The sequence below is a fragment of the Callithrix jacchus genome, chromosome 5 (genome assembly GCF_049354715.1).
Source record: "Callithrix jacchus isolate 240 chromosome 5, calJac240_pri, whole genome shotgun sequence".
NCBI classification, from domain to species: domain Eukaryota; kingdom Metazoa; phylum Chordata; class Mammalia; order Primates; family Cebidae; genus Callithrix; species Callithrix jacchus.
Genome location: NC_133506.1, coordinates 87,674,824 through 87,699,944, shown reverse-complemented (window position 1 = coordinate 87,699,944; position 25,121 = coordinate 87,674,824). Strand labels below are relative to the sequence as shown.

General features: G+C 43.7%; 1 protein-coding gene across 2 annotated transcripts; it reads right to left on the bottom strand.

Annotated features, from left to right (window-relative positions):
• Positions 1-1,324: 1,324 nt before the first annotated feature.
• METTL2A (methyltransferase 2A, tRNA N3-cytidine) lies at positions 1,325-22,558 on the bottom strand. Of its 2 annotated transcripts, XM_035300346.3 has the most exons (9): positions 22,443-22,558; positions 22,141-22,232; positions 19,686-20,044; positions 18,511-18,560; positions 16,268-16,328; positions 9,895-10,034; positions 5,987-6,093; positions 3,731-3,796; positions 1,325-2,605 (listed from the first exon to the last, which is right to left on the bottom strand). In XM_035300346.3, exons 1-9 carry the CDS (start codon positions 22,550-22,552, stop codon positions 2,451-2,453), a joined length of 1,140 nt encoding a protein of 379 aa, XP_035156237.1. In that variant the 5' UTR covers positions 22,553-22,558; the 3' UTR covers positions 1,325-2,450. The 2 variants fall into 2 exon arrangements, with proteins under 2 accessions (XP_035156237.1, XP_035156238.1); XM_035300347.3 differs by lacking the exon at positions 3,731-3,796.
• Between the last annotated feature and the right edge of the window lie 2,563 nt (positions 22,559-25,121).

Sequence of the window (25,121 nt, the reverse complement as noted above, 5' to 3'; positions counted from 1 at the left end):
CTGCACTCCAGCCTGGGCAAGAGACTGAGACTCCATATCAAAAAAAAAAGAGAGAGATAAAAAAATGAAACGAGGCAGCCATGATGCAACATTTAGTGTTTTCACCTGGGAACACCATCAGCACATCTACCTCTTAACCAGGGTTCCCGCATCACAACCTGTAGACCGAATTAGGAAACACAGACAAATCTGCAATGCATCATCGCAGCCGGGCTCTGAAAACAGCAGCTGCAGCCACAAACCAAAGAACAGGCCTTTGTGAACAGAGTGAAAGAAACTGCTTGTCCTGAGCTCATCTTTTAAGCCGGAGAACTCCCTACTCCTGCTAAAGTATGTCTTTAAGCCAAGATAGGAATTAATTACATAAAAGTAGGATGTCTTAGTACATTAGATTTTCCCTTTCTCGCTAAGTTTCCAAGGCCTAATTTTCCAACCAGAGCACAAGAGAATATGAACTTACATGAAGAGAGGTAGCTGACCCGTTGTCCACAGGTTTGACAGCATTAACAGAGGCCAGGCTCTCCATGAACCACACAAGACCAGGAGATGAATCCCTTTCACAGTGCAAAACCCACTTTCAGGGTGATCGCTGCCTTTAGGAACATGGTTTCACTCCAATAGCTCCAGTGCATCTGTCTCAAACTGTCTCTTGTTTTTCAAACAACATTGAATTTATCTCCTCACCCTAATTACCACTACTTAGGAAGGTAAGTCAGTTTCAGAAACACTTCTCTGTTGGATTCGCATGGAAACCATACAACTTCCTGAGCAGCTTCACACCTGAAGCCACCTTCCAGCCCAGCAAAGCACCCACCCTCCTTCCCCCTTCCTTCCCCTCCCCACTTCCTCTTTCTTTTCTCTCTTTCTGGCTGGAGTGCAATCTCCACTCACTGCAACCTCCACCTACGGGGTTCAAGCGATTCTCCTGCCTCAGTCTCCCCAGTAGCTGGGATTATAGGCACCTGCCACTATACCTGGCTAATTTTTTTTTTTTTGAGACAGAGTTTCACTCTTGTTACCCAGGCTGGAGTGCAGTGGTGCAATTTGGCTCACCGCAATCTCCATCTCCTGGGTTCAAGCAATTCTCCTGCCTCAGTCTCCCAAGTAGCTGGGATTACAGGCATGCGCCACCATGCCTGGCTAATTTAGTATTTTTAGTAGAGATAGAGTTTCTCCATGTTGGTTAGGCTGGTCTCGACCTCCTGACTTCAGGTGATCCACCCACCTCAGCCTCCCAAAGTGCTAAGATTACAGGCATGAGCCATGATGCCTGGCCCACCTTTCTTGCATTAAGCATATTAAGAGATACCATTCGGGGCCAGACTCATAGTTGAGACAGTATTTATTTTTTAAGTGGCACTGAGGTCATACATTTTAATCCCCACAACACATTTAACTGTCCTCTGCCCATCCTTAGAGATTCTGAAAATGAAACGTTATGCAAAATCCCTTACAGAGTTCAACTTGGTCTAACAGATAAAAAGTCGAGCTTAGCAGATGTCATTGAAAAGGGATCAGGGGCAGGAAAAGGCTCATCTTTTTAACCTAAGCCCAAAGCCCAAACCAGGTGCCAGAAAGATAGAATAAAAACTGTTCCTATAGCTTTGAAATGCTTTAGGGATGCTGAAGGATAGTCTTTAGAGAATCATTTAAATTAATATATATATATTTTTTCAGACAGAGTATTGCTCTGTCACCCAGGCTAGAGTACAGTGGCCTGATCTCAGCTTACTGCAAACTCTCAAAGTGCTGGGATTACAGGCGTGAGCAGGACTAAGATTTAAAGTGAAGACTAGGATCAATTACTTAACAAGAATACCACATTCTGATGCCCACTATAGCGTCATTTTTGTGTCAGGACAATATCTAATCGGATTTTTCCCAGCTTATTTCCCCTACAACTTAATAGCTCTTCACTAACCTCTGTATGTATTTACTGAAATTGCATAGCTGGGCATTTGTACTCTCCAAAGATTTAATGCAATTACAGTAAAATATAATAATACTTTTTTCCCATGGAAATAAATTGGTGTTTTAAAATTTACAATTCCCATGGATAAAATTTCAGTTATTACAAAATGCTAAGACAGATTGAGATCTCAAAGAAAGAACTTGAGAAAATTATGTTTAAAGGACTTCACAAATATAAAGCACAATTGTTAGAATCCTGATACAAAGTAACTTTTCCTAGGTTTAAGGTTCAAGTCTGATTTCTTGAATTGTTCAACATCGACAGACCTCATTTGTATTCTTTTTATTTTCATTATTACTTTCAGAGACAGGATCTGACTATGTTGCCCAGGCTGGACTCCCGGGTGTGGATCCTCCCTGCCTCAGCCTCCTGAGTGGCTGGGATTACAGGCATGCACCACCATGCCTGGTGCTACAGATGTTTTTGAAAAACGCCCGGAAACACAATGAGCTTGCATCATGTCAGCAGCAGGTGCCGCTCAGCTGGTGCTGGACAGAAGAGGCTTGCGGTATTTGCACTGAATCCAAACCCGGTACATTGTCAGTTGCTTCCCTCGGTTTACCTGCAGGCGCCGATCCACCAGATTCTGAACCTTTTCCAACCCAGCAGTGGTGAAAAGCACATCCAGTTCCTCTAGTATGGTAAAGAAAAGGTGTTATACATTTTCCCCTCAAGAAAAGGCTTTTTTTTTTTTTTTGAGATGGAGTTTTGCTCTTGTTACCCAGGCTGGAGTGCAATGGCGCTATCTCGGCTCACCGCAACCTCCGCCTCCTGGGTTCAGGCAATTCTCCTGCCTCAGCCTCCTGAGTAGCTGGGATTACAGGCATGTGCCACCATGCTCAGCTAATTTTTTGTATTTTTAGTAGAGACGGGGTTTCACCACGTTGACCAGGATGGTCTTGATCTCTTGACCTCGTGATCCACCTGCCTTGGCCTCCCAAAGTGCTGGGATTACAGGCGTGAGCCACCGTGCCTGGCCCAAGAAAAGGCATTTTTATCTACTAAGTCCCTTGTTAAATGGGGCTCTGGGAAGTTGCTGTCATGTTTTTTACGTGGCCATTTGGTTATAAATGCAGTGGTCATTTGGTAACAGCAGTTCATGTTTAGGTAGGGGAAGCCCCCGCAGATGGGCCAAGGGTTTTTCTTTTTTAAAACCTTTGGTTTATATTTGGCCTTTAGGCGCTATGAATACCTTCAAATCATATGCAAAAATCTCTATATATGTATGTCAAAGTAATTGTTAGGAAAGAGGTTTCATCTCTTAACCAAAGGCTCAAAGAAGGTGACCCCAAAAAGAGCCCAGGAATGGAGAATTCCTGAGGCCCACGTGAAGGATGAAGCCTGTGGCCAGGGCCAGTTGCAGAGGAGAGCAGTTCCTGGCACCCCTAGAACCCAGAGGACATGACTCACCCTGGGACCTGGATGCACCAAAGCACAACCCCATGCAGAAGGTGAAATGGGCTGGAATAGAGAGGAGCCTTGCAGAACGGGCAGGCTTCCCATTTTGGACAGCGGCAGAAAGGGAGAGCAGAGCTGGCCTGAAGGAATGGGCAAGGCGGGGCTGCCTGGGGCCCCTGAGTGGCTGGCTGCCATGGTATCCTAGCCCAGGGTGGAGGAGGGGGTGAGCAGTGGGGAACTGCAGGAAACCGCTGGCCTAAAAGGCAGGAGGGGCCAGATAGTTTTCTTTCTGAATGTGCCTTGAAGACCTTCTCATCTGGTATTGGGAACTTTTAGCATAAAAATAAGAGCATTTCATACCTTGCGTGAAGAAGTAAACCCTGGTTCCATCACCTCTCACATAGAAATTTCCAGATAGACACTGACCTGCAGAGTAGTGTGGTAAAAATCAAACACACTTTAAAGTACTCTTTGCCTTACATTGCTAAGGAAATGTTAGCCGAGATGTCAGTTTGCTGGGTGAAGAGCATTCCTGCCTCAGTGCTTGGGGAAGAGCAGCTCAATGGGAAGAAGCTAACTCCAGTGTCAGAAATCATGAGGTTCCTAAGTGTCCCACTCCAAAACTTTAGAATTGTTTGATGAAAACTTATTTACTCTCCCAACCCCATTAAATTAATAGCACAAACTTTTATTTATTTTGAGACGAAGTTTTGCTCTTGATGCCCAGGCTGGAGTGCAATGGCGTGACCCTGGCTCACTGCAACCTCCACCTCCCAGATTCAAGAGATTCTCCTGCCTCAGCCTCCCGAGTAGCTGGGATTAAAGGCACACCACCACAGCTGGCTAATATTTTGTATTTTTAGTAGAGATGGAGTTTCCCCATGTTGGCCAGGCTGGTCTTCAACTCCTGACCTCAGGTGATCCACCTACCTCGGCCTCCCAAAGTGCTGGGATTAAAAGCGTGAGCCACCTCACTGGGCCTATTTTTTGTTTCTTAATTAAGCAATATAGCTGAGTTTAAGGAAACTTGAGATAGCCATTACCATTTTGGTGGTGACTGTCCTTTGCGTGTTTCTTCATGTGTCTACACAATCATAAATACAACAACTCAGATACTCTTTTGATCATGAACATGCTTTCCCTTCTGCTGCTAACCTCCCTGACCTTACCTCAGTTTACTGGCCTGGTAAATACTTTCTAGACCTTCCCAAATGCCCAAATCATCACACATGTGTATACTTATTTCCCTGCAGATACTAGTATTAAGGGATGGAGTTTAAAATACTCTCCCACACACTGCTTCTCTCACTGAGTAATACGGAATGGAAATCCCTCCAAGCTCAGTAGTATAGGGTCTACCTCAGGTGACAAGTACATCTACCTATACAGGGGCATTCACTTTGTTTGCAAAGTTTTGCTCATACATGTATTATATGCTAGTTTTTGACTATATCCAAAAAGACTTGGATTGAGTAACACCTGCGTGCTTAAAAAAAGGCTGTAATGCTGGGCGCAGTGGCTCACGCCTGTAATCCCAGCACTCTGGGAGGCTGAGGTGGGTGGATCACCTGAGGTCAGAAGTTCCAGACCAGCCTGGCCAACGTGGTGAACCCCGTCTCTACTAAAAATACAAATAATTAGGTGGGTGTGGTGGCGAGTGCCTGTGATCCCAGCTACTTGGGAGGCTGAGGCAGGAGGCAAAGATTGTAGTGACCCGAGATCGTGCCAGTGCACTCCAGCCTGGGAAACGAGTGAAACCCCCCCAAAAAAGGCTGTAACAATTTCTATTTCTACCAGCAATGAAGGAATGCACCTCTTTCTTTGAATTGGCCAGCAATAAGAAGTACAAACTCATTATTTTTATTTCCTTGAAGTGTTGTTTATTGGCCATTTAGATATGCTTTTCTGTGAACTGATTAAATATTCCTGTTTTTTGGGACACTCATCTTTTTCTTATCAATTTCATGACAGCTCCTTGAAGAGCAACGATATTAAGTCTTTATTATATGCACTGAAAATATTCCTTCTTACTCTATCATTTGCCTTTTACATTTTTAATGGCATTTTTTGTTATGCTACATTTAAAGTTATTTATGTCTTTCAAATGTCTTTTTTTTTTTTTTTGAGAAGGAGTCAGGCCCTGTCATCCAGGCTGGAGTGCAGTAGTGTGTGATCTTGGCTCATTGCAACCTCTGCCTCCTAGGTTCAAGCGATTCTCCTGTCTCAGCCTCCCAAGTAGCTGGGACTATGGTGTCTGCCACCACACTGACTAATTTTTGGATTTTTAGTAAAGACAGGGTTTCGCCATGTTGACCAGGCTGATCTCAAACTCCTGATCTCAGGTGATCTGCCTGCCTTGGCCTCCCAAAGTGCTGGTATTATATATAGGTGTGAGCCACTGTGCCTGGCTGTCTTTCAAATGTCTTTTTAAAAAAAGCTCTTCTAAAGGTAGCTGTCTTGCTTAAAAAGACCTCAATATCTACATTATATAAGCATCTTTAGTTTTCTTAAAACATGTACTACTGTCACATTTTAAATGGCTTTATATATGGAGCTCTAATTTTAAAGTATCTATTCTGATGGCAGCACCATTTTTTGATTATAGTGGCAAAATACCTTTTTTAAACCGAAGCTGAGCCATGTCATAGCGGCCGTAATCTCGCAGAAGCATCATCCCCCCAGGTTTCAGAAGCTTGCTCAGCCTGTTGATAGCCTTCTGCATCCTGTGGGGCAGCAGGGAATGACAATCAATCAGGTCTCCTTAAGGACAAGCTTTCCTTTCCCTATAGCATATCCCAAAAAATGCCAGTGAACTTCCTCCCCAACTGACACACCAAATCTAAGATCTAAGCTCCTCTACCCTTGCTTCAGTTAGAACTGAAGGACACCTTAGCTGCCTGCTCACAGCTGTGGCCTCGATCCACTGCTTTCAGTCTGAAGAGGGCCAAGGACAGCTTGCTTCTGCCCTAAGAAAGTTCTCTGCTCCAGGCCAGGCGCAGTGGTTCATGCCTGTACTCCCAGTGCTTTGGGAGGCTGAGGCAGGTGGATCACTTGAGGTCAGGAATTGGAGACCAGCCTGGCCAAAATGGTGAAACCCCATCTCTACTAAAAATACAAAAATTAGCCAGGCGTGGTAGTGCCTGCCTGTAGTCCCAGCTACTTGGGAGGCTGAGGCAGGAGAACTGCTTGAACCTGGGAGGTGGAGGTTGTAGTGAGCCAAGACCATGCCACTGTATTCCAACCCGGGCAACAAGAACAAAACTGTCTCAAAAACAACAATCCAGCTGGGGTCCTGCTATGTTGCCCAGGCTGGAATACAATGGCCAGAATCCTGGGCTCAAGTGATCCTCCTGCCTCAGTCTCCTAGGTAGCTGGAATTAAAAGTGTGAGCCACTATGCCTGGCTTGAATTTTAAATTTTAACAGTTGGTTTTAGTCCATGTTAATTTTTTAAAAGTTTGTAGTATTAAAACTTCTAAAGTTATGATTCTTGTTTTTTAGAAACAGGGTCTCACTCTGCCACCCAGACTACAGTGCAGTGGTGTGATCATAGCTCATTTCACTGCAGCCTCAAACTCCTGGGCTTAAACCATACTCTTGCCTCAGCCTTTTGAGTAGCTGGGACTACAGATACACACCTGGCTAATTTTTTAGTAGAGATGGGGGTTTTGCTTTGTTGCCCAAGCTGGTCTTGAGCTTCTGGCTTCAAGCAATTCTCCCACCTCAGTCTCCCAAAGTGGTGAGATTATAGGTGTGAGCCATTGTGCCTGGTAACTTCTGCAGTTATTAAAGTTTGAAACCATGGTAGACCTTTTGGGTTATCCTGCATATGCCTTTATTTCACACTCATCCTCTCAGGTTGGATGACTTCAGTGCCCTTCTAGAGGAACTGTGGCCTAGATAAGGTCAATCACTCAAAGCTCTTACCCTGTGCAGCCAGCAAGGGGTCCTTGGATACTAGCAGATAAACCAGAATCTCAATCACTGGTCCTTCCAGTCTTTAGTCATGTGATCTGGCTTCCTAACACCAGCTTACCTTGACCTTTTACACTAATTTATTTAATCATCCTTTGAAGGACTCAGTGTCAGCAAAATGAGATGTTTGAAATCTCTAATCCCATGATGTCATAGGTATAGTTTACCCTAATATATGCCAACTCCCAGCCTGTCCGGACTTCCTGCACTCTGGCAGTGACAAGGGCTTCCATGGAATTAGTCAATGGTGTCTGAATCTCTTAGCCACCATCTCATTCTGCTTCCTTGAGAAGGTAGTTTTAGCTAGGCACAGTGGCTCATGCCTATAATCCCAGCACTTTGGGAGGCCGAGGCGGGTGGATCACTTGAGGTCAGGAGTTCAAGACCAGCCTGACCAACATGGTGAAACACTGTCTCTATTCAAAATACAAAAAATATTAGCCAGGTATGGTGGTGTGTGCTTATAATCCCAGTTGCTCGGGAGGCTAAGGCAGGAGAATTGCTTGAACCTGGGAGGAGGAGGTTGTGGTGAGCCGAGATCTTGCCACTGTACTCCAGCTTAGGTGACAGTGTGAGACTCTGTCTCAAAAAAGAAAAGAGAAGGTAGTTTCATAGGACCACTGGTTGCCTAATTCATATAAATTTTTTTTTTCTCTTTTTTGTTTTAAAGACAGGGTTTGACCATGTTGGTCAGGCTGGTCTTGAACTCCCAACCTCAGGTGATCCGTCTGCCTTGGCCTCCAAAGTGCTTGGATTACAGGCGTGAGCCACCACGCCCGGCGGCATATAAGGTTTTAATGGTGTATTTTAGGAAATAGCATTTGACTTTCCTTTCATCTGAATCTGATTTTATAGAATTCTGTATCACACTTTTCCAAAAGACTGTAAGCATCAGAGAACACTTTAGTTAAGCTTCAATGTAAATTTTGTGTTGCTAATAAGCTTTATTTAAAGCATTTAAAAGGCCAGTAGGCAGGGCGTGGTGGCTCTCGCCTGTAATCCCAGCACTTTAGGAGGCTGAGGTGGACAGATCACAAGGTCAGGAGTTGGAGACCAGCCTCACCAACATGGTGAAACTCCATTCTCTACTAAAAAAAAATACAAAAATTAGCCAGGCATGGTGGCATGTGCCTGTACTCCCAGCTACTTGGGAGGAGAATTGCTTGACCCGGGAGGTGGAGGCTGCAGTGAGCCGAGATCTTGCCACTATACCCTAGCCTGGGTGACAGAGCAAGACTCAATCTCAAATAAATAAATAGCCAATAATGAGACATTATCTAAAAGCTGTGGCTCCCACAGTTCTAAAACAGCATGTGATGAGATTATCAACAGGACTTTCCCCACAGACTCATTAGAGACTGATTCTCCATTCTTTCCCAACGTTGAGCCACAAGAAGGAAATGACAATTGACATTTTGGGCTGGATGATAAAAAAAAAAAAAGAAGGAAATGATGAACCAACAACTGTAGCCAGCAAGCAGAAGTTTCAAGGCCTGGAACACAGGTTGGACATCTAGACAAATTCAGGAAAATGGTTGAGATGCTCACATCACTACAAATGATGTGGCTACTTTGCGTGTATCAGAACATAAACAAAACTTTTTTTTTTTTTTTGAGACGAGTTTCACTCATTACCCAGGCTGGAGTGCAACGGCGCGATCTCAGCTCATGGCAACTTCCGCCTCCTGGGTTCAGGCAATTCTCCTCCCTCAGCCTCCTGAGTAGCTGGGATTACAGTCACGCACCACCACGCCCAGCTAATTTTTTGTATTTTTAGTAGAGACGGGGTTTCACCATGTTGACCAGGATGGTCTCAATCTCTTGACCTCATGATCCACCCGCCTCGGCCTCCCAAAGTGCTGGGATTACAGGCTTGAGCCACCGCGCCCGGCCTACTAACAAAACTCTTTTTACTTCTAACCCAACTCTAATACCAAGGTCCCTCACCAGGCTGGGCATGGTGGCTCACACCTACAATCCCAGCACTTTGGGAGGCTAAGGTGGGAGGATCGCTTGAGATCAGGAATTCAAGACCAGTCTGGACAACATGGGAAAATCTCACCTCTGCCAAAAATACAAAAATTAGCCAGGCCTGGTGACATGTGCCTGTGACCACACCTGCTTGGGAAGCTGAGGAGGGAGGATCATTTAAGCCCAAGAGGTTAAGGCTACAGTGAGCCATGATTGTGCCACTGCATTCCAGCCTGGGCTGAGACAGCAAGACCCAATCTTAAAAAAAAAAGGTCCCTCACCAAAGCTTTTTTTTTTTTTTGAGATGGAGTTTCACTCGTTACCCAGGCTGGATGGCGCAATCTCAGCTGACCGCAACCTCCACCTCCTGGGTTCAGGCAATTCTCCTGCCTCAGCCTCCTGAGTAGCTGGGATTACAGGCACACGCCACCATGCTCAGCTAATTTTTTGTATTTTTAGTAGAGATGGGGTTTCACCATGTTGACCAGGATGGTCTCGATCTCTTGAACTCGTGATCCACTGCACCCGGCCCCAGAGCTTTCTTTTTGTGATACTACTGGCCAAGGGACCCAAACTTACTTGTCTGGAACAATTGCTGAAAGAACAAATATGAGAATGATAATATCGAGACTGCCCTCGGGTACTGGGTAACTCTTCTCTTCATCACACAGGTCGTGAACAAAGGCAAAACACCGAAAAGGATCATATTCTGAATTTGTCTGCAGATAGGTGGAAGAAAAAAAGCAAGTTAGAAAATATTAACATAGCCTAAACAAAAGGTGATCTTGCATTAAATGTAACAGCTGCAACTTCAATATTTCTTTTTTCCTTTTTTGAGACGGAGTTTCGCTGTTGTTACCCAGACTGGAGTGCAATGGCATGATCTCGGCTCACCACAACCTCCGCCTTCTGGGTTCAAGCAATTCTCCTGCCTCAGCCTCCCGAGTAGCTGGGACTACAGGCGCGCACCACCATGTCCAGCTAATTTTTGTATTTTTTTAGTAGAGACGGGGTTTCACTAAAACCAGGATGGTCTCGATCTCTTGACCTCGTGATCCACCCGCCTCAGCCTCCCAAAGTGCTGGGATTACAGGCTTGAGCCACCAAGCCCAGCTATTCTTGTGTACTTTCTATATTTCTCTTGCATGAAGTCAGATCTGAGAATTGGAAAATCATCATGAAAAGGGATTTCCCCAATAGGGAAAAGAAAAATTCATAAGGAGAGAGACAACACATACTTTAAAAAAGTATGATCTTCTAGGCATGGTGGCTCATGTCTAGAATCCCAACACCCTTGGGAGGCTGAGGCGGGAGGATCCCTTGAGCCCAGGAATTTGAGACCAGCTGAGGCAACATAGTGAGACTTCATCTGTACAAAAAGTAAAAAAAATGCTGGGCTCAGTGGCTCACGCCTTTAATCCTAGCACTTTGGGAGGTTGAGGCAGGTGGATTACCCGAGGGTGGGAGTTCAAGATCAGTCTGGCCAACATGGTGAAACCCCATCTCTACTAAAAATAAAAAAAATTAGTTGGGTGCAGTGCTGTGTGCCTGTAATCCCAGCTACTCTGGAGGCTGAGGCAGGAGAATGGAGAATCACTTGAACCCAGGAGGTGGAGATTGCAGTGAGCAGAGATCATGCCACCGCACTCCAGCCTGGGATACAGTGAGACTTTGTCTCAAAAAAAAAAAAAAAAAAAAAGCCAGCTGTGGTAATGTGTGGCTGCAGTCCTAGTTACACAGGAGGTGAGAGAATCACATGAGCCCAGGAGATCAAGGTTGCAGTGAGCCTGACTGTACCACTGTACTCCAGACTGAGTGACCGAGATCCTGTTTCAAAACAAGCAAAATACACTATTTAAAACAACTTCTAATTATAAAATATTACACAAACCATAGAATTCTTCAGGAAAATCTATTTCTGTAGATGTAGAAAATTTAAATGTACTTTATTATAAAAAACTGAAGACAAGCTTCAATATTCATCTGGTCTTGAGCCACATGGATAATTCCAAAAAGATGGCACTACCAATTCCTAACCTGCCTTAACAGACACATTTTTTTTTTTTTTTAAGAACGAGAGCCTCATTCTGTTGCCCAGGCTGGAGTGGTGTGATCTCGGCTCACTGCAACCTCTGCCTCCTAGGTTCAAACAATTCTCTTGTCTCAGCCTCCCCAGCAGCCGGGATTACAGGTGCATCTGCCATGTCCTGCTAGTTTTTGTATTTATTTATTTACTTATTATCACTATTTCTTAGGTGGAGTCTCACTCTGTCACCCAGGCTGGAGTGTAGTAGCACAATCTTGGCTCACCGCAACCTGTGCCTCCCGGGTTCAAGTGATTCTCCTTCCTCAGCCTCCCGAGTAGTTAGGACTACAGGTGTGTGCCACCATGCCTGGCTAATTTTTGTATTATTTAGTAGAAACGGGGTTTCACCATGTGGGACAGGCTAGTCTATGAACTCCTGGCCTTGTGCTCTGCCCACCTTGGCCTCCCAAAGTGCTGGGATTACAAGCGTGAGCCACTGTGCCCGCCTGTATGTATGTATGTATGTATGTATGTATGTATGTATGTATGTATGTATTTATTCATGAATGAGCAGGAGTTTCGCTCTTGTTACCCAGGCTGGAGTGCAATGGCAGAATCTCGGCTCACTGCAACCTCTGCCTCCCAAGTTCAAATGATTCTCCTGTTTCAGCCTCCCAAGTAGCTGGGATTACAGGTGTATGCCACCATGCCTGGTTGTTTTGTGTTTTTAGTAAAGATGTGGTTTCACCATATTGGTCAGGCTGGTCTCAAACTCTTGACCTCATATGATCCACTCACCTCGGCCTCCCCAAGTGCTGGGATTACAGGCGTGAGCCACCATGCCTGGCCAATCGTTAACAGACACATTTTAAGGTATCTGCCCTCAATGTCCATCTTCTCCAAATATGTGAGTTATTTCTCATTGGCCAAAGCTGATTCAAACAGGGCTGGTGTATTTATCAGCTGGGCTGTGTTAACTAGACTTTCCAGGGACTTCAGAACTGGGACACGGCCATTTTAGTGAGGCACCATGAACCCCTGAACAGGGTAAACTGGTAAGAGACTGGGAGGACCATCCACATTGGGGCCATGTGTAAAACCAGGAAAACTGACTAGAGAAGGCTGGTATGCAAAGAGGGGATAAAACAAATGGGCCGTGGGCAATGAGAGGTAAGAGGAACTTGAGCTGTATTTTGTGACCTTAGGTTCTATGACATTCTCCTTTATTGCTCTGAGTTTGTCTAGATGTTTTCATTAGTTGTAACTCAAAGAACCCTAATGGAATCATCTCATCAGGATGGCCTGAGCCCAAAAGTTCAAGGCTGCAGTGGGCTATGATTGTGTCACTCTACTTCAGCCTGGGCAACACAGTGAGACCCTGTCTAAAAAAAAAAAAAAAAAGATGAAGCCTGAAGATATGACTGAATTGCTGCAGTCTTGTTGCTGCCTCTTCTTTAGTCTTATTATTTATTTATTTATTTATTTATTTATTTTTAGAAATGGGGTTTCACTTTGTTGGTCAGGGTGGTTTTGAACTCCTTCAAGTGATCTACCCACCTCGGCCTCCCAAAGTGCTGGGATTACAGGTGTGAGCCACCACACCCGCCCTTCTTTCTTTTTTTAAAAAGCAGCATCCTTATCTGTAAGGAGTTGCTTCTTATGGCTGAGCAAAGATTGAGATCAAATCTACGCAGCTGAAGATGCTGTGAACATTGTTTTGCAATGGCATGAAACTCAGTTGATAAAGCAGCAGCAGGGTTTGAGAGAATGGACTTCAATTTGAAAGAAGCTCTACTGTGGCAAAATCCTATCAAACAGCATTGCATGCTACAGAGAAATCTTTAGAGAAAGAGCCAATTGATACGGCAGACAGTGTTACCTTATTTTAAGAAATTACCAGTCACTCCAGCCCTTAGCAACCACCAACATCAAGGCAAGACCCTCCAGCAGCAAAGATTACAACTTGCTGAAGGTTTAGATGATTACTAACATGTTTTAGCAATAAAGTATTTTTTTCTTTTTCTTTCCTTTTTTCTTTTTTTCGAGACAGTCTCTCTTTGCCCAGGTTGGAATGCAGTAGCATTATCTCGGTTACCGCAACCTTTGCCTCCCTGGTTCAAGTGATTGTCCTGCTTCAGCCTCTTGAAGTAGCTGGGATTACAGGTGCCCACCACCATGCCTGGGATAACTTTTTTTTTCTTTTTTGAGTTTTTTTATTTTAATATTTATGTGTATATATTTATGGGGTACATGAGATATTTTGATGTAAGCATACAATGCACAATAATCCCATCAGGGTAAATAAATGGAGTACCCATCACATCAAGCATTTATCATTCATGATACAAACATTCCAATTATATGCTTAGTTTTTTTTTAAATTTTTTTTTTTTTTGAGATGGAGTCTCACTCTGTCGCTAGGCTGGAGTGCAATGGCCTGATCTCAGCTCACTGCAACCTCCAACTCCCTGGTTCAAGCAATTCTCCTGCCTCAGCTTTCCAAGTAGCTGGAATTACAGGCATGCACCATTATGACCAGCTAATTTTTGTATTTTTAGTAGAGATGGAGTTTCACCATGTTGCCGAGGATGGTCTCAATCTTCTTTTTTTTGGGATAATTTCTTTTTACTTTAGTAGAGAAGAGGTTTCACCATGTTGCCCAGGTTAGTCTTGAATTCCTGACTTCAAGGGATCTGCCCACCTCAGCCTCCCAAAGTGTTGGGATGACAGGTATGAGCCATTGTGTTTGACCTACATTTTTTTTTTTTTTGAGATGGAGTCTCACTCTGTTGCCCAGGCTGGAGTGCCTGGCAACAATCTCAGCTCACCGCAACCTCCACCTCCTGGGTTAAAGCGATTCTCCTGCCTCAACCTCCTGAGTAGCTGAAATTACAGGTGCGCACCACCATGCCTGGCTAATTTTTTGTATTTTTAGTAGAGATGGGGTTTCACTATGTTGGTCAGGCTGGTCTCGAACTCCTGACCTGATGATCTACCCGCCTAGGCCTCCCAAAAGTGCTGGGATTACAGGCGTGAGCCACCATGCCCGCAAAATGTTCTTTTTAAAAAATTTTTGAGACCAACTCTATGCTGTTGCCCGGGCTGGAGCACAGTGATGTGATTACAGTTTACTGCAGCCTTGAACTCCTGGCCCCAAGTAATCCTCTTGCTTTATCATCCTGGTAGCCAAGACTACAGGTGCATGCCATCTAGCCTAATTTCTTAATTTTTCTGTAAAGGTGGGTTTTCACTATGTTGCCCAGGCTGGAGTGCAACTGGCACAATCAGAGCTCACTGCAGCCTTGAATTCCAGGGCTCAGGAAATCTTCTTGCCTCAGCCTCTCGAGTACCTAGGACTATAGGGGTACAACACACAGCTGGCCAATTTCTTAAAATTATACTTTTTTTTAGAGATGAGGTCTTGCTATGTTTCTCAGGCTGGTCTCAAACTCCTGTGTTGAAGCAGTTCTCCCACCTCAGTCTCCTGAGTAGCTGAGATTACAGGTGTGAACCGCTTGGCTATGAATATTCATAATGGCATCCAGAATGGTGAATCTTTTACAGAAGGTTTTCAACTTTGCCCAGATACATTAGAGGAATCCTATCTATGGTAACTATATCCTTATTAAATACATTTTAAAAATAATAAGTCTTGAAAGCCCAAATTACTCCTTGATCCATGGATCAGCATCTAAGGCAGATGCTTGGGGCTGCAGAATGTGTGCTGTGTTAGCAGGCATAAAAACAACATTAATCTCCTTGTATGATTCCATCAGAGCTCTTGGGTGACCATGTCCACTGTCAGTAAGCAGTTATATTTTGAAAGGAATCTTTCACCAGCTGCATTAGCCCCTAACAAGAGTCAGCCTGTACTTTGAAGCTTGGCATTGACTTCTCTCTAGCTATCAAAGCCCTAGATGGCTTCTTCTCCCAACAGACGGCTGTCTTGTCTACTGAAAATCTTTTGTTGCCGGGTGCAGTTACTCACACCTATATTCCCAGCATTCTGGGAGGCTGAGGCAGGAGCTCACTTGAGCCCTGAAGGCTAGGAGTTTGAGACTAGCCTGAGCAACATGGTGAAACCCTTCCTTTCACTTGAACACACAGGGGATACTGTAGAGTATGAAGTGGCCTAATTTTAATATTGTATCTTAGAGAACAGGGGGACCTGAGGAGAGGGAGAGAAATGGGGTAATAGCCAGTTGGTGGAGCAGTCAGAACACACGCATTTATTAAGTTGACCATCTTACACAGATGTGATTTGTGGAACCCCAAACCAAGTACAACAGTAACATCACTAACTATAACATACATAACAGTAAAAAAGTCTGAAAAATTCTGAGAATCACCAAAGCATGACACACAGACACCACCCAAGTTAGCATATGGAGAAACGGCGCTGGTAGATTTGCTCCATGCAGAGTTGCCACAAACTTTTAATATATAAACAGACACCACATCTGTAATGTGTGATAAAGTGAAGTGCAGTAAAACAAGGTATGCCTGTTATCAGTAAATCTTACTTTTAGACCTTAAGAACACAGACCATATAATAAGAACATAGCAGGAGGGCCAGGCATGGTGGCTCACACCTGTAATCTTAGCACTTTGAGAGGTGGGTGGATTCCCTTAGGTCAGGAGTTGGAGCCAGCCTGGTCAACAGGGGGAAACCCCATCTCTACTAAAAATACAAAAACTTAGCTGGGTGTGATGGTGCATGCCTGTAATCCCAGCTACAGCTAAGCCAGGAGAATCCAGGAGGCAGAGGTTGCAGTGAGCCAAGATGGCGCCATTGCACTCCAGCATGGGTGACAGAGTGAGACTCCCTCTCAAAAAAAAAAAACCCCACAGCCGGAGACCTTGATTTTTAGGAGACCCTTTTCCCTTTAATCAGTGGAAACTATTGATAGGAGCCATTGTACTCACCTGGACCAGTTCTATAGCCGTGGAAGAAAAATCACAGCAGTAAACAAAGAGTCCTGCGTCACTGAAATGGGCAGAAAAGACAGAACAATGAGACTACAAATCCAGCTATGTCTATTCTCCTTCTTGTGTAGCACAGTTAAAATATCAAATGGGAGACACTACCATGCAAAGAAACTATTATCTATTAGTCACAACACATTTCATTTTGGTTAAAATGATATGAATTTGATTTATGTCCTTTCAGAGGCACCATGGACATAGCTAAAATTAAGTTTATAAAACAACCAGTGAGTTTCAAATCAATGTCTTCTCTTCTTCCATCTATAGAAATCCTACTTTTCCCTCAAATGAAGCGTTGCTGGATAGTACCACAAGAATTTTTTTTATCTTCATTCTGAGCTACCTTGGCACTTTCTCCATGCCAGGAACACATCTGTACCTGTCTGCTGGCCCCCACCATAGACTGAGTGAGTGCTGTGACAGCAGAGATTACATCTTACACTTATTAGTTCACCAGACACTACTGAGGGCCTACTATGCATTGGTTATTATCAATGCTGAGGAGATAATGATGAAAACCACAAAATCCCTGTGCTTATTTTTCTCAGTATCCTCACAATCTAGCAAAAGTCTCAGCACAAGGTAGCAACACAAAAAAATACTGATTTAAAAACCATCAAAATTACTTCCAATTATGAAGCACATTATATATTTATTCTGAAGATGTCTATAATGCCAGAATTATTTTTGTCAGGACAGAGGTAAATAAAAATGGGAGAGGAGTAAGGCCGTATGCTTGTGTTTTAGAAACAACAGCCCAGAGCTGTTCTGCACTGTTGGGCTCATTCTTTGAGACTCTGGGATTTTTGGGAGAACACAGTACCTCCAGCTTCTCAAAGGCATGGGCTCTGGCTCCTGCTAAACTGTTGATGTTTACAGCAGACAACTTCCAGGAGGTATAATCAAGACTAAAAACTTGGGAAGTCATGGTGTTTGCTACGGTAATCACTAGCTACATGTGGCTATTTAAATTAAAAATCGTCTCTACTAAAAAATACAAAAATTAGTGGGGCATGGTGGCGGGTACCTGTAGTCCCAGCTACTTGGAAAGCTGAGGCAAGAGAATCTCATGAATCCAAGAGGCCTGAGTTCTATCAGCCATTCTAGGAAATTAATGAACTGGAGATGGGGCTGCCCCAATTTATAGCCTGTGGGGCAGAAACACAGAGAGCCAGATTCACAACTGGCACCTGAAGTCAGGGGGCAGTCTTGCGGGACTAAACCCTTAATTTTTGGGATCTGATATCAACTCCAAGTAGACAGTGTCAGAATTGAATTGTAGGATGCCCAACTATTGTTGAATTGGTCAGTGTTGGCAAAATCCCCACACATTTGGCGTCAGAAGCGTTCTGTTTAAGTACACAAAAACAGTGTGTTTTCATCAGAATAGGAGACATCTTCATGTATGTCAGCTTTCTCAACTCTACCACGGGGGTGATGACAGCTCAGCCGCTGACTGTTCCTCAGAGATGATGAGAATGGAAAAGTTGAACACATTTGTACCTTAGAAGAAGGCACTAAATGTTAACACTAGCAAGTTTTAAGTCTAATTTTCCAAATGATAAAGGTAATCACCTTATACATCAAAACATAAATTAAAACAATCCATAAATGAATAATGTAGAAATCTGACATAATTCGTATTTTCCAATAACCATTATTGATAGTTTGGTGCAGCATGAGTTTTGAAAAAAACTTTGCTGGGCGTGGTTGCTCACGCCTGTAATCCTACCACTTTGGGAGGCTGAGGTGGGTGGATCATGAGATCAGGAGATTGAGACCACCCTCGCTAACATGGTGAAACGCTGTCTCTACTAACAATACAAAAAATTAGCCAGGCACGGTGGCACACACCTATAGTCCCAGCTACTTGGGAGGCTGAGGCAGGACAATCACTTGAACCCAGGAGGCAGAGGTTGCAGTGAGCCAAGATTGCACCACTGCACTCCAGCCTGGGTGACAGACCGAGACTCTGTCTCAAAAAAAAAAAAAAAAAAAAAGAAAGAAAGAAAAAATCTTTACTTTTTTTTCTTGCTAAATTGCTCTGGCTGGTCTTAAACTCCTGGCCTCAAGCAATCCTACTTTGCCTCCCCAAGTGCTGAGATTGCTGTCATGAAGCAATGCGCTCAGCCAACCTTCACTTTTATCTTCTTTGCTGTCATAAACTTTTACAATATACTTACTTATTTGTTTGTAAAATTGGAAAGACTGTGTTTCCCACACCACAACCAACCTGCAGACAGAAATGAATTATTAATCACAGAACCTTCCAGAGTTAATTCCCTAAAGCTAGAAAAATAATAAATAATCCACAACAATCTGGCCTAATTGTATTACAGAAGGTGTAATGACCAGAGCTAAACAGTACCCATGACATTTGTTGATTTTGATCTTGACTTCAGGAACCCTTAAAAGACAAGAGCATGGGTTTTTATTAGCAGAAAGGAGCTGGTCTAGAAAAAAGGGCATGGATTGCTTTTATCTTTTGAGTTCTAGGAAATGGTCCTATAGATGAAGTATTTTCTTACTGAGCTCCATTTTATTATTATTATGAAAATATTTGTAATAGACTGTGCTGGAAAATGTATGAAAAGGGGACCTTGGCAACCTTGTCCTAAACACAGAGCTGTGTGGTAATGAAGACAGCAACTATTTACTAAGGGCCAGACATCGTTCTTAGCCATTTTACATATGTTATCTCCATCCTCATAAATACAAGGTGCAGAGGCAGCAGTCACACTGCTCAGAAAGGGTAAGGAAATTGTCTAAGATCACACTATAGGAATCACTCTGAAGGCTAATCAGTTTTAGAACCAGCTTCCAGTTACCTGTGCAGTCCCCATTTGTGAATTTACATTATGATACCAACCTAGGCATTCTTCCAGGTCTAGACTGCAATACCACCCAAGATCAGAGGATGAGAATTCTCCCAGGCCTAAGACGCAGGCACCATCCTAACTACCCTCTCCGTTCCTATAACTGTATTAGAAGAGAAGCAACAATTTGTCTTCTCATCTGGGACTTTTTCTCAGGGTTATAAATAAGATCATCTTGAGCTCTTTCACCTGTATGATACAGTGGCATGTGACAGGTACAGCATGATGCTCTTAGTATGATTTTTGAAAGTGATATGGTATTCCCGGGTGATCCTGGTCCATCATGACCACCAGATATCTGGCCTACATTGAGGGCACTTTAACAGTTCAAAAATGGAGGTGATTCCAGGCCAATATAAGGGTCAAGTCTAGTCAGTATCATCCAACAGAAGTTACTTTTGTTGTCAGCGTCTCTATGCTACTACCTCATGTACACAAATAAGAGCTTCACATACTCTAGTACCAAGACAATAAAAGGTTACCTCAAGTATTCGGTAGGTGGCTGAGGATCCAGGAAACTCATCAGCACAAATTTCCAGGTCACTAATTTTCTGAGTTACATTCTCCTCCACAGGAGGCACCTGTGTTTTATGTTCAAGGCTCTTCGAAGAACACTTGTGCTGTTCTTCCATTATTAAAACAGGTCCATCCTCATTGTTTCTACATTCAGATATTTCACTCCTCTTGTTCTCCAAGAACCAATCCTTCAAATGATTTTGATTTTGGCTAGGTGCCAGCTCAGGGAATTCAGTAAAAAGCCAATGTCTATCCTTGAAAAACCCATTTTCGTGGATTTTGTAGAAGTCATTCCAGTATTTGTGGGCATTGATCTCATAATCAACTGCAAATATTTAAGAAAGAATTTTAAGAACCAGCTTTCAAATATTTTATTTATGTCTAATGTCAATTATCCTGCTTTACCAAATGTGACTTTAATACTAAAAGTATCCTCAAGAAGAGCCACAGTCCCAGAGTTGAAGCCATTTCTGAGCTCATTAGTTCTGCCATCAGCATTATACTTGAATGCCCCTATTAGTCATTACAAGAGAGTCTAAATTCTGTTTGGACAATCAACCAGAGAACTTATTACTTATCAAGTATCCTTGGATGACTTTTAACTTTAGATAAGTCATCTTTGGATGACTTTTAACTATTAAAAAATTCCTAAAAGTAAGCAAAAATCTGTCTCATCATTTCTGGCCAAAAGGTACTATGATCTTTCAGGGCTACACAGAACAACTCTTCTATTTGAGGACAGTTATTTTCCCTTCTAAATCTTCTCCTTTATAAACTAAATGTCCCAGTTTCTTCATTTGTTCCCCATGTAAATTCAATCCAGGAAGCTGTTCTTTAAATAAGTTCCTGTCTGTGGTTCTTTGGAGTGTACAGCCCAGAAAATAATTCTAATTAGTACTACTAATAGATACTAAACAATGGAAACAAGGCTAAAGGAAGATAAAATATGCTGATAAGAGGGAAAGTGTTTTCAGCAGAGGAAGAGTTTTGGTCAGAGGACAGGAGAAACTAAAAAAAGTATAGACAGTTTAAATGAAAGCTGTTTTGTTGTTTTTATTTTGTTTTTTTTGTTTTTGAGACGGACCTTTGCTCTGTTGCCCAGGCTGGAGTCCAGTGGCACGATCTCCACTCACTGCAACCTCCACCTCCTAGGTTCAAGCAATTCTCCCGCCTCAGTCTCCCGAGTAGCTGGGACTTCAGGCGTGTGCCACCATGCCTGGCTAATTTTTTGTATTTTTAGTAGACATGGGGTTTCACCATGTTAGGCAGGATGGTCTCCATCTCCTGATCTCATGATCCGCATGATCCTCCTGCCTCGGCCTCCCAAAGTGCTGGGATTACAGGCATGAGTCACCACACCCCAGCCCAGGAAAGCTTTTTTTAAGGTGATCATGACAGTCCTAGATTTCAGATTACTGCTCTTTGCCAATTCAGGGCCTTGACTAGTGTAGTAGAAAGAATAAAAGCCTAACAGATTGAGTGGGACAGTGGCCATGGAAGTTGGAGTCCACTAAGGAGTGTGCTAACAACTCACAACTTACCTGCTGAATCAACCAAAAGACTCCCTAAGAAATAGGATTTTAGTTCCACTACTGCTACTACTGACTGCTTACCTCTGGGAAAAGCACTTAACATCCTGTGGTCCAAGTGTCTTTAACTGTAAAAAGAGGACACTGAACCACATGATTTTCAAAATTCCTTTCAGCCCTTAACTTGCTTTGCTCTAGTTGCTGTCAAACTATGCAGGGTAAATGTTTTGTAACTGGAATCTTCTCATTGTACAAAACTCAGCGGGTACTAAATTTGTAGTTGTATTTTCAATTGTCTGGAACCATCAGTCCTAGTTTTAGTATCTATGGATATTTTGCAGTGAAATAATCCAAATCTCAAACAGGGGTCTCTTTTTCTTTGGCCAGACTTATCTCCACTCTGCTGCATCCACCTTTCCTTGACTGAAGCCCAAAATTCTCATAACCATCACACAAGTAATAGACACACAATCACCAGTCATTAGCCCCCTCTTCCAACCATATTTAAAATCTAATCACTTAAATGAAGCTTCAATGGAAACATCTCCTCATGGAAAGTGCAAATCATGTACAAAGTACAGGCTGTAGATGATAGGGTGACCACACTGTTGGCGACTCATATCAACGTGGGTCTGGTCAACTTAGTTAAAGGCAAAATTACCCTCCGAAGTAAAACTATATGTAATAAAACCCTCTACGACCTAACAAGATTTTGTTACAATGCAGCCCTTTTCCCTCCTTGCTCATCCCGTCCCCATCCCGCTCTACTCCTGAGATCTGCATCAGGCCAGTAAAAAAGGATCTTGGCGGCCGCGATTTCCTAGGCTCTCCGGGAGGGCGCGTTCAGTAGTACGCTGGCTATCGAAACCACTGAGAGCACATCTGAGCGCACCTTGCTTCTCCTGGCACACCCGCTGGGTACTGTTCTCCTGGACTTTTCTCTCCGCCGCTGCGGCTTGCTCTTCCGACCACTCCACATTGTCCCTGAGAAAATCAAACGGGCAGGTTAGGGGCCTCACGTCCTAGCTGCGGGCAGGGGAGTCGCTGGCCTCGGAGCTTGTCACTCCCCTTGCAGAGTGCCTCGGATAGGGCAGCTGGAATTGTGGCCGGCGGTCGGGGGCTTTTAGGAGTGCTCCGAGGCGGCGGGACAGAGGGAGAGTGACTGCGAGGCCAGGCGAGGGGCAGGGTGATTACCAGGCATTGTGGTGGAAGACGCGCGCTGGATCGCTCAGTAACCGGCTCCCGAACTGCTGCCTCTTATCGGCGAGGACTGCAGGAACACCTTCAGTGTAGGAGCTGGCCATGACACCGGAGCCGGAAACACTTTCCTTTCCGTAAAGCGAGAACTTCCTGCGGGCCACGCCCCCTTCTGGAAGATGAGGTGTGTGGGCGGGCAAAGAGGGAGGCGGGCAGGGCAGCGGTGGAGTCCGGTCCGGGTGGCGCTCGGGAGCTGTGGTGTGGGGCTGCCCCAGGATTGGCGAAAGGCTGTCTAGGGAAGGGGACCCACGCAGGGGTAAATTCTCCCTGTAGTCATTTCTCATTGATGACGTGCTGGTGGACGTGCAGGCTGGGGAGAAAGTGGAAGATATTCCACTTGAGCCCCAGTTCAATGCTGGGATCCTCTAACAGATTCCCAAGCCTTCCCCAAGTTGAAAAATTGGAAAAATCTTGAATCATTATAAGAGTCGAGGCAACCTAGTTCCACTGTGGAGCTGATGTTCAGAATTGAAGAAGGTGGCAAGCAGCGGGAAGAAACAGGGCAATTGCCAGCTTCTATGGTCAGCTCTTCATAATGTGGGTGTATATGTATACACAGTGTGTATATATATTTTGGTTGGGGTAGGGGGAGAAGGCGATATGAAATTAATTTAGAGAACACGAAGCTTAGCAAATCAAATGGAATATCCAAGGACAAGATTTTTTTAAAAAAATTATAACCATCTAACCTTTTTGAATAATCCTTGTTCTTCTTCTCCTCCTCCTCCTCCTCCTCCTTCTTCTTCTTCTTCTTTTATTATTATTATTATTATTATTTTGAGATGGAGTTTCGCTGTTGTTACCCAGACTGGAGTGCAATGGCACAATCTCTGCTCACTGCAGCCTCCGCCTCCTGGGTTCAGGCAATTCTCCTGCCTCCGCCTCCTCAGTAGCTGGAATTACAGGCACACGCCACCATGCCCAGCTAATTTTTTTTGTATTTTTAGTAGAGATGGGGTTTCACCATGGTTGATTGAGCAGGTGAGTTGTGAGTTGTTAGCACACTCCTTAGTGGATTCCAACTTCCATGGCCACTGTCCCACTCAATCTGTTAGGCTTTTATTCTTTCTACTACACTAGTCAAGGCCCTGAATTGGCAAAGAGCAGTAATCTGAAATCTAGGACTGTCATGATCACCTTAAAAAAAGCTTTCCTGGGCTGGGGTGTGGTGACTCATGCCTGTAATCCCAGCACTTTGGGAGGCCGAGGCAGGAGGATCATGCGGATCATGAGATCAGGAGATGGAGACCATCCTGCCTAACATGGTGAAACCCCATGTCTACTAAAAATACAAAAAATTAGCCAGGCGTGGTGGCACACGCCTGCAGTCCCAGCTACTCGGGAGACTGAGGCGGGAGAATTGCTTGAACCTAGGAGGTGGAGGTTGCAGTGAGCGGAGATCGTGCCACTGGACTCCAGCCTGGGCAACAGAGCAAAAGTCCGTCTCAAAAACAAAAAACAACAAAACAGCTTTCATTTAAACTGTCTATACGTTTTTAGTTTCTCCTGTCCTCTGACCAAAACTCTTCCTCTGCTGAAAACACTTTCCCTCTTATCAGCATATTTTATCTTCCTTTAGCCTTGTTTCCATTGTTTAGTATCTATTAGTAGTACTAATTAGAATTATTTTCTGGGCTGTACACTCCAAAGAACCACAGACAGGAACTTATTTAAAGAACAGCTTCCTGGATTGAATTTACATGGGGAACAAATGAAGAAACTGGGACATTTAGTTTATAAAGGAGAAGATTTAGAAGGGAAAATAACTGTCCTCAAATAAAAGAGTTGTTGACCAGGTTGGTCTTGATCTTGTGCAGTGCTAGACATAGCACATTGGTTTCAATGTGATTCTCAAGTGATTCTCCTGCTGCAGCTTCCTGAGTAGATCGGATTAAAGGCATGTGCCGCCACACTCAGTTAATTTTTGTATTTTTAGTAGATAGGGAGTTTCACTATGTTGCCAGGGCTGGTCTTGAACTCCTGACCTAAATGATCTGTCTGCTTCGGTCTCCCAAAGTGTTGGGATTACAGGCATGGGCCACCTTGCCTAGCCAGTAATTGTTTATTCCATTGTAAATTCTTTCTGTAGGTAAAACTACGGGGAGCAATGAATGAGTCTACACTTTTCCCTCCAAAGAAATGGGAACAAGCTCTAAGCCCTCTCTAATCAGGAAAAAAAAATACACAAGTTAATTAAAAAGATAGTAAAGAACTTGTACTTCATTTGAAGACAATATGCTTTTGCCATTCTTGTGGTCTTCTGAAACATTTTGAACACAAGCTCCTTACCCAGAAACAAGTGCAAGGACTTTTTTATCTGTTCTCAAGGCCTGCTGTTTGCAGATAAGGTGATTGATTTACATTTATTTCTGGCATCTTGTTCTCTCATCTATGGGCTTTTATTCTTCCCTCACTAAAAGCTGTTAGTGTTTCCAATGAACAATCCCACTGAATCTTTTCTTGCAGACAGCTCATTGTCTTCACTTGAATTTCCTATATTAGTTCCAATAATTGAGAGACATTTTAAATGTCAAACAGCTTCAGCCTTGTTTGATGAAATGTGCTAAAGTATCCTAAACTTAATTTTATACAATTATTTTTATTGGCCTGTGCAAC

Coding starts and splice junctions, on each gene's coding strand:
- METTL2A (XM_035300346.3), bottom strand. CDS start 22,552: ATGGCCAGCTCCTACACTGAAGGTGTTCCTGCAGTCCTCGCCGATAAG. Junction 22,233..22,442: donor GTCTTCCACCACAATGCCTG/GTAATCACCCTG, acceptor TGATTTTCTCAG/GGACAATGTGGAGTGGTCGG. Junction 2,606..3,730: donor GGTTTACTTCTTCACGCAAG/GTATGAAATGCT, acceptor TTACCATACTAG/AGGAACTGGATGTGCTTTTC.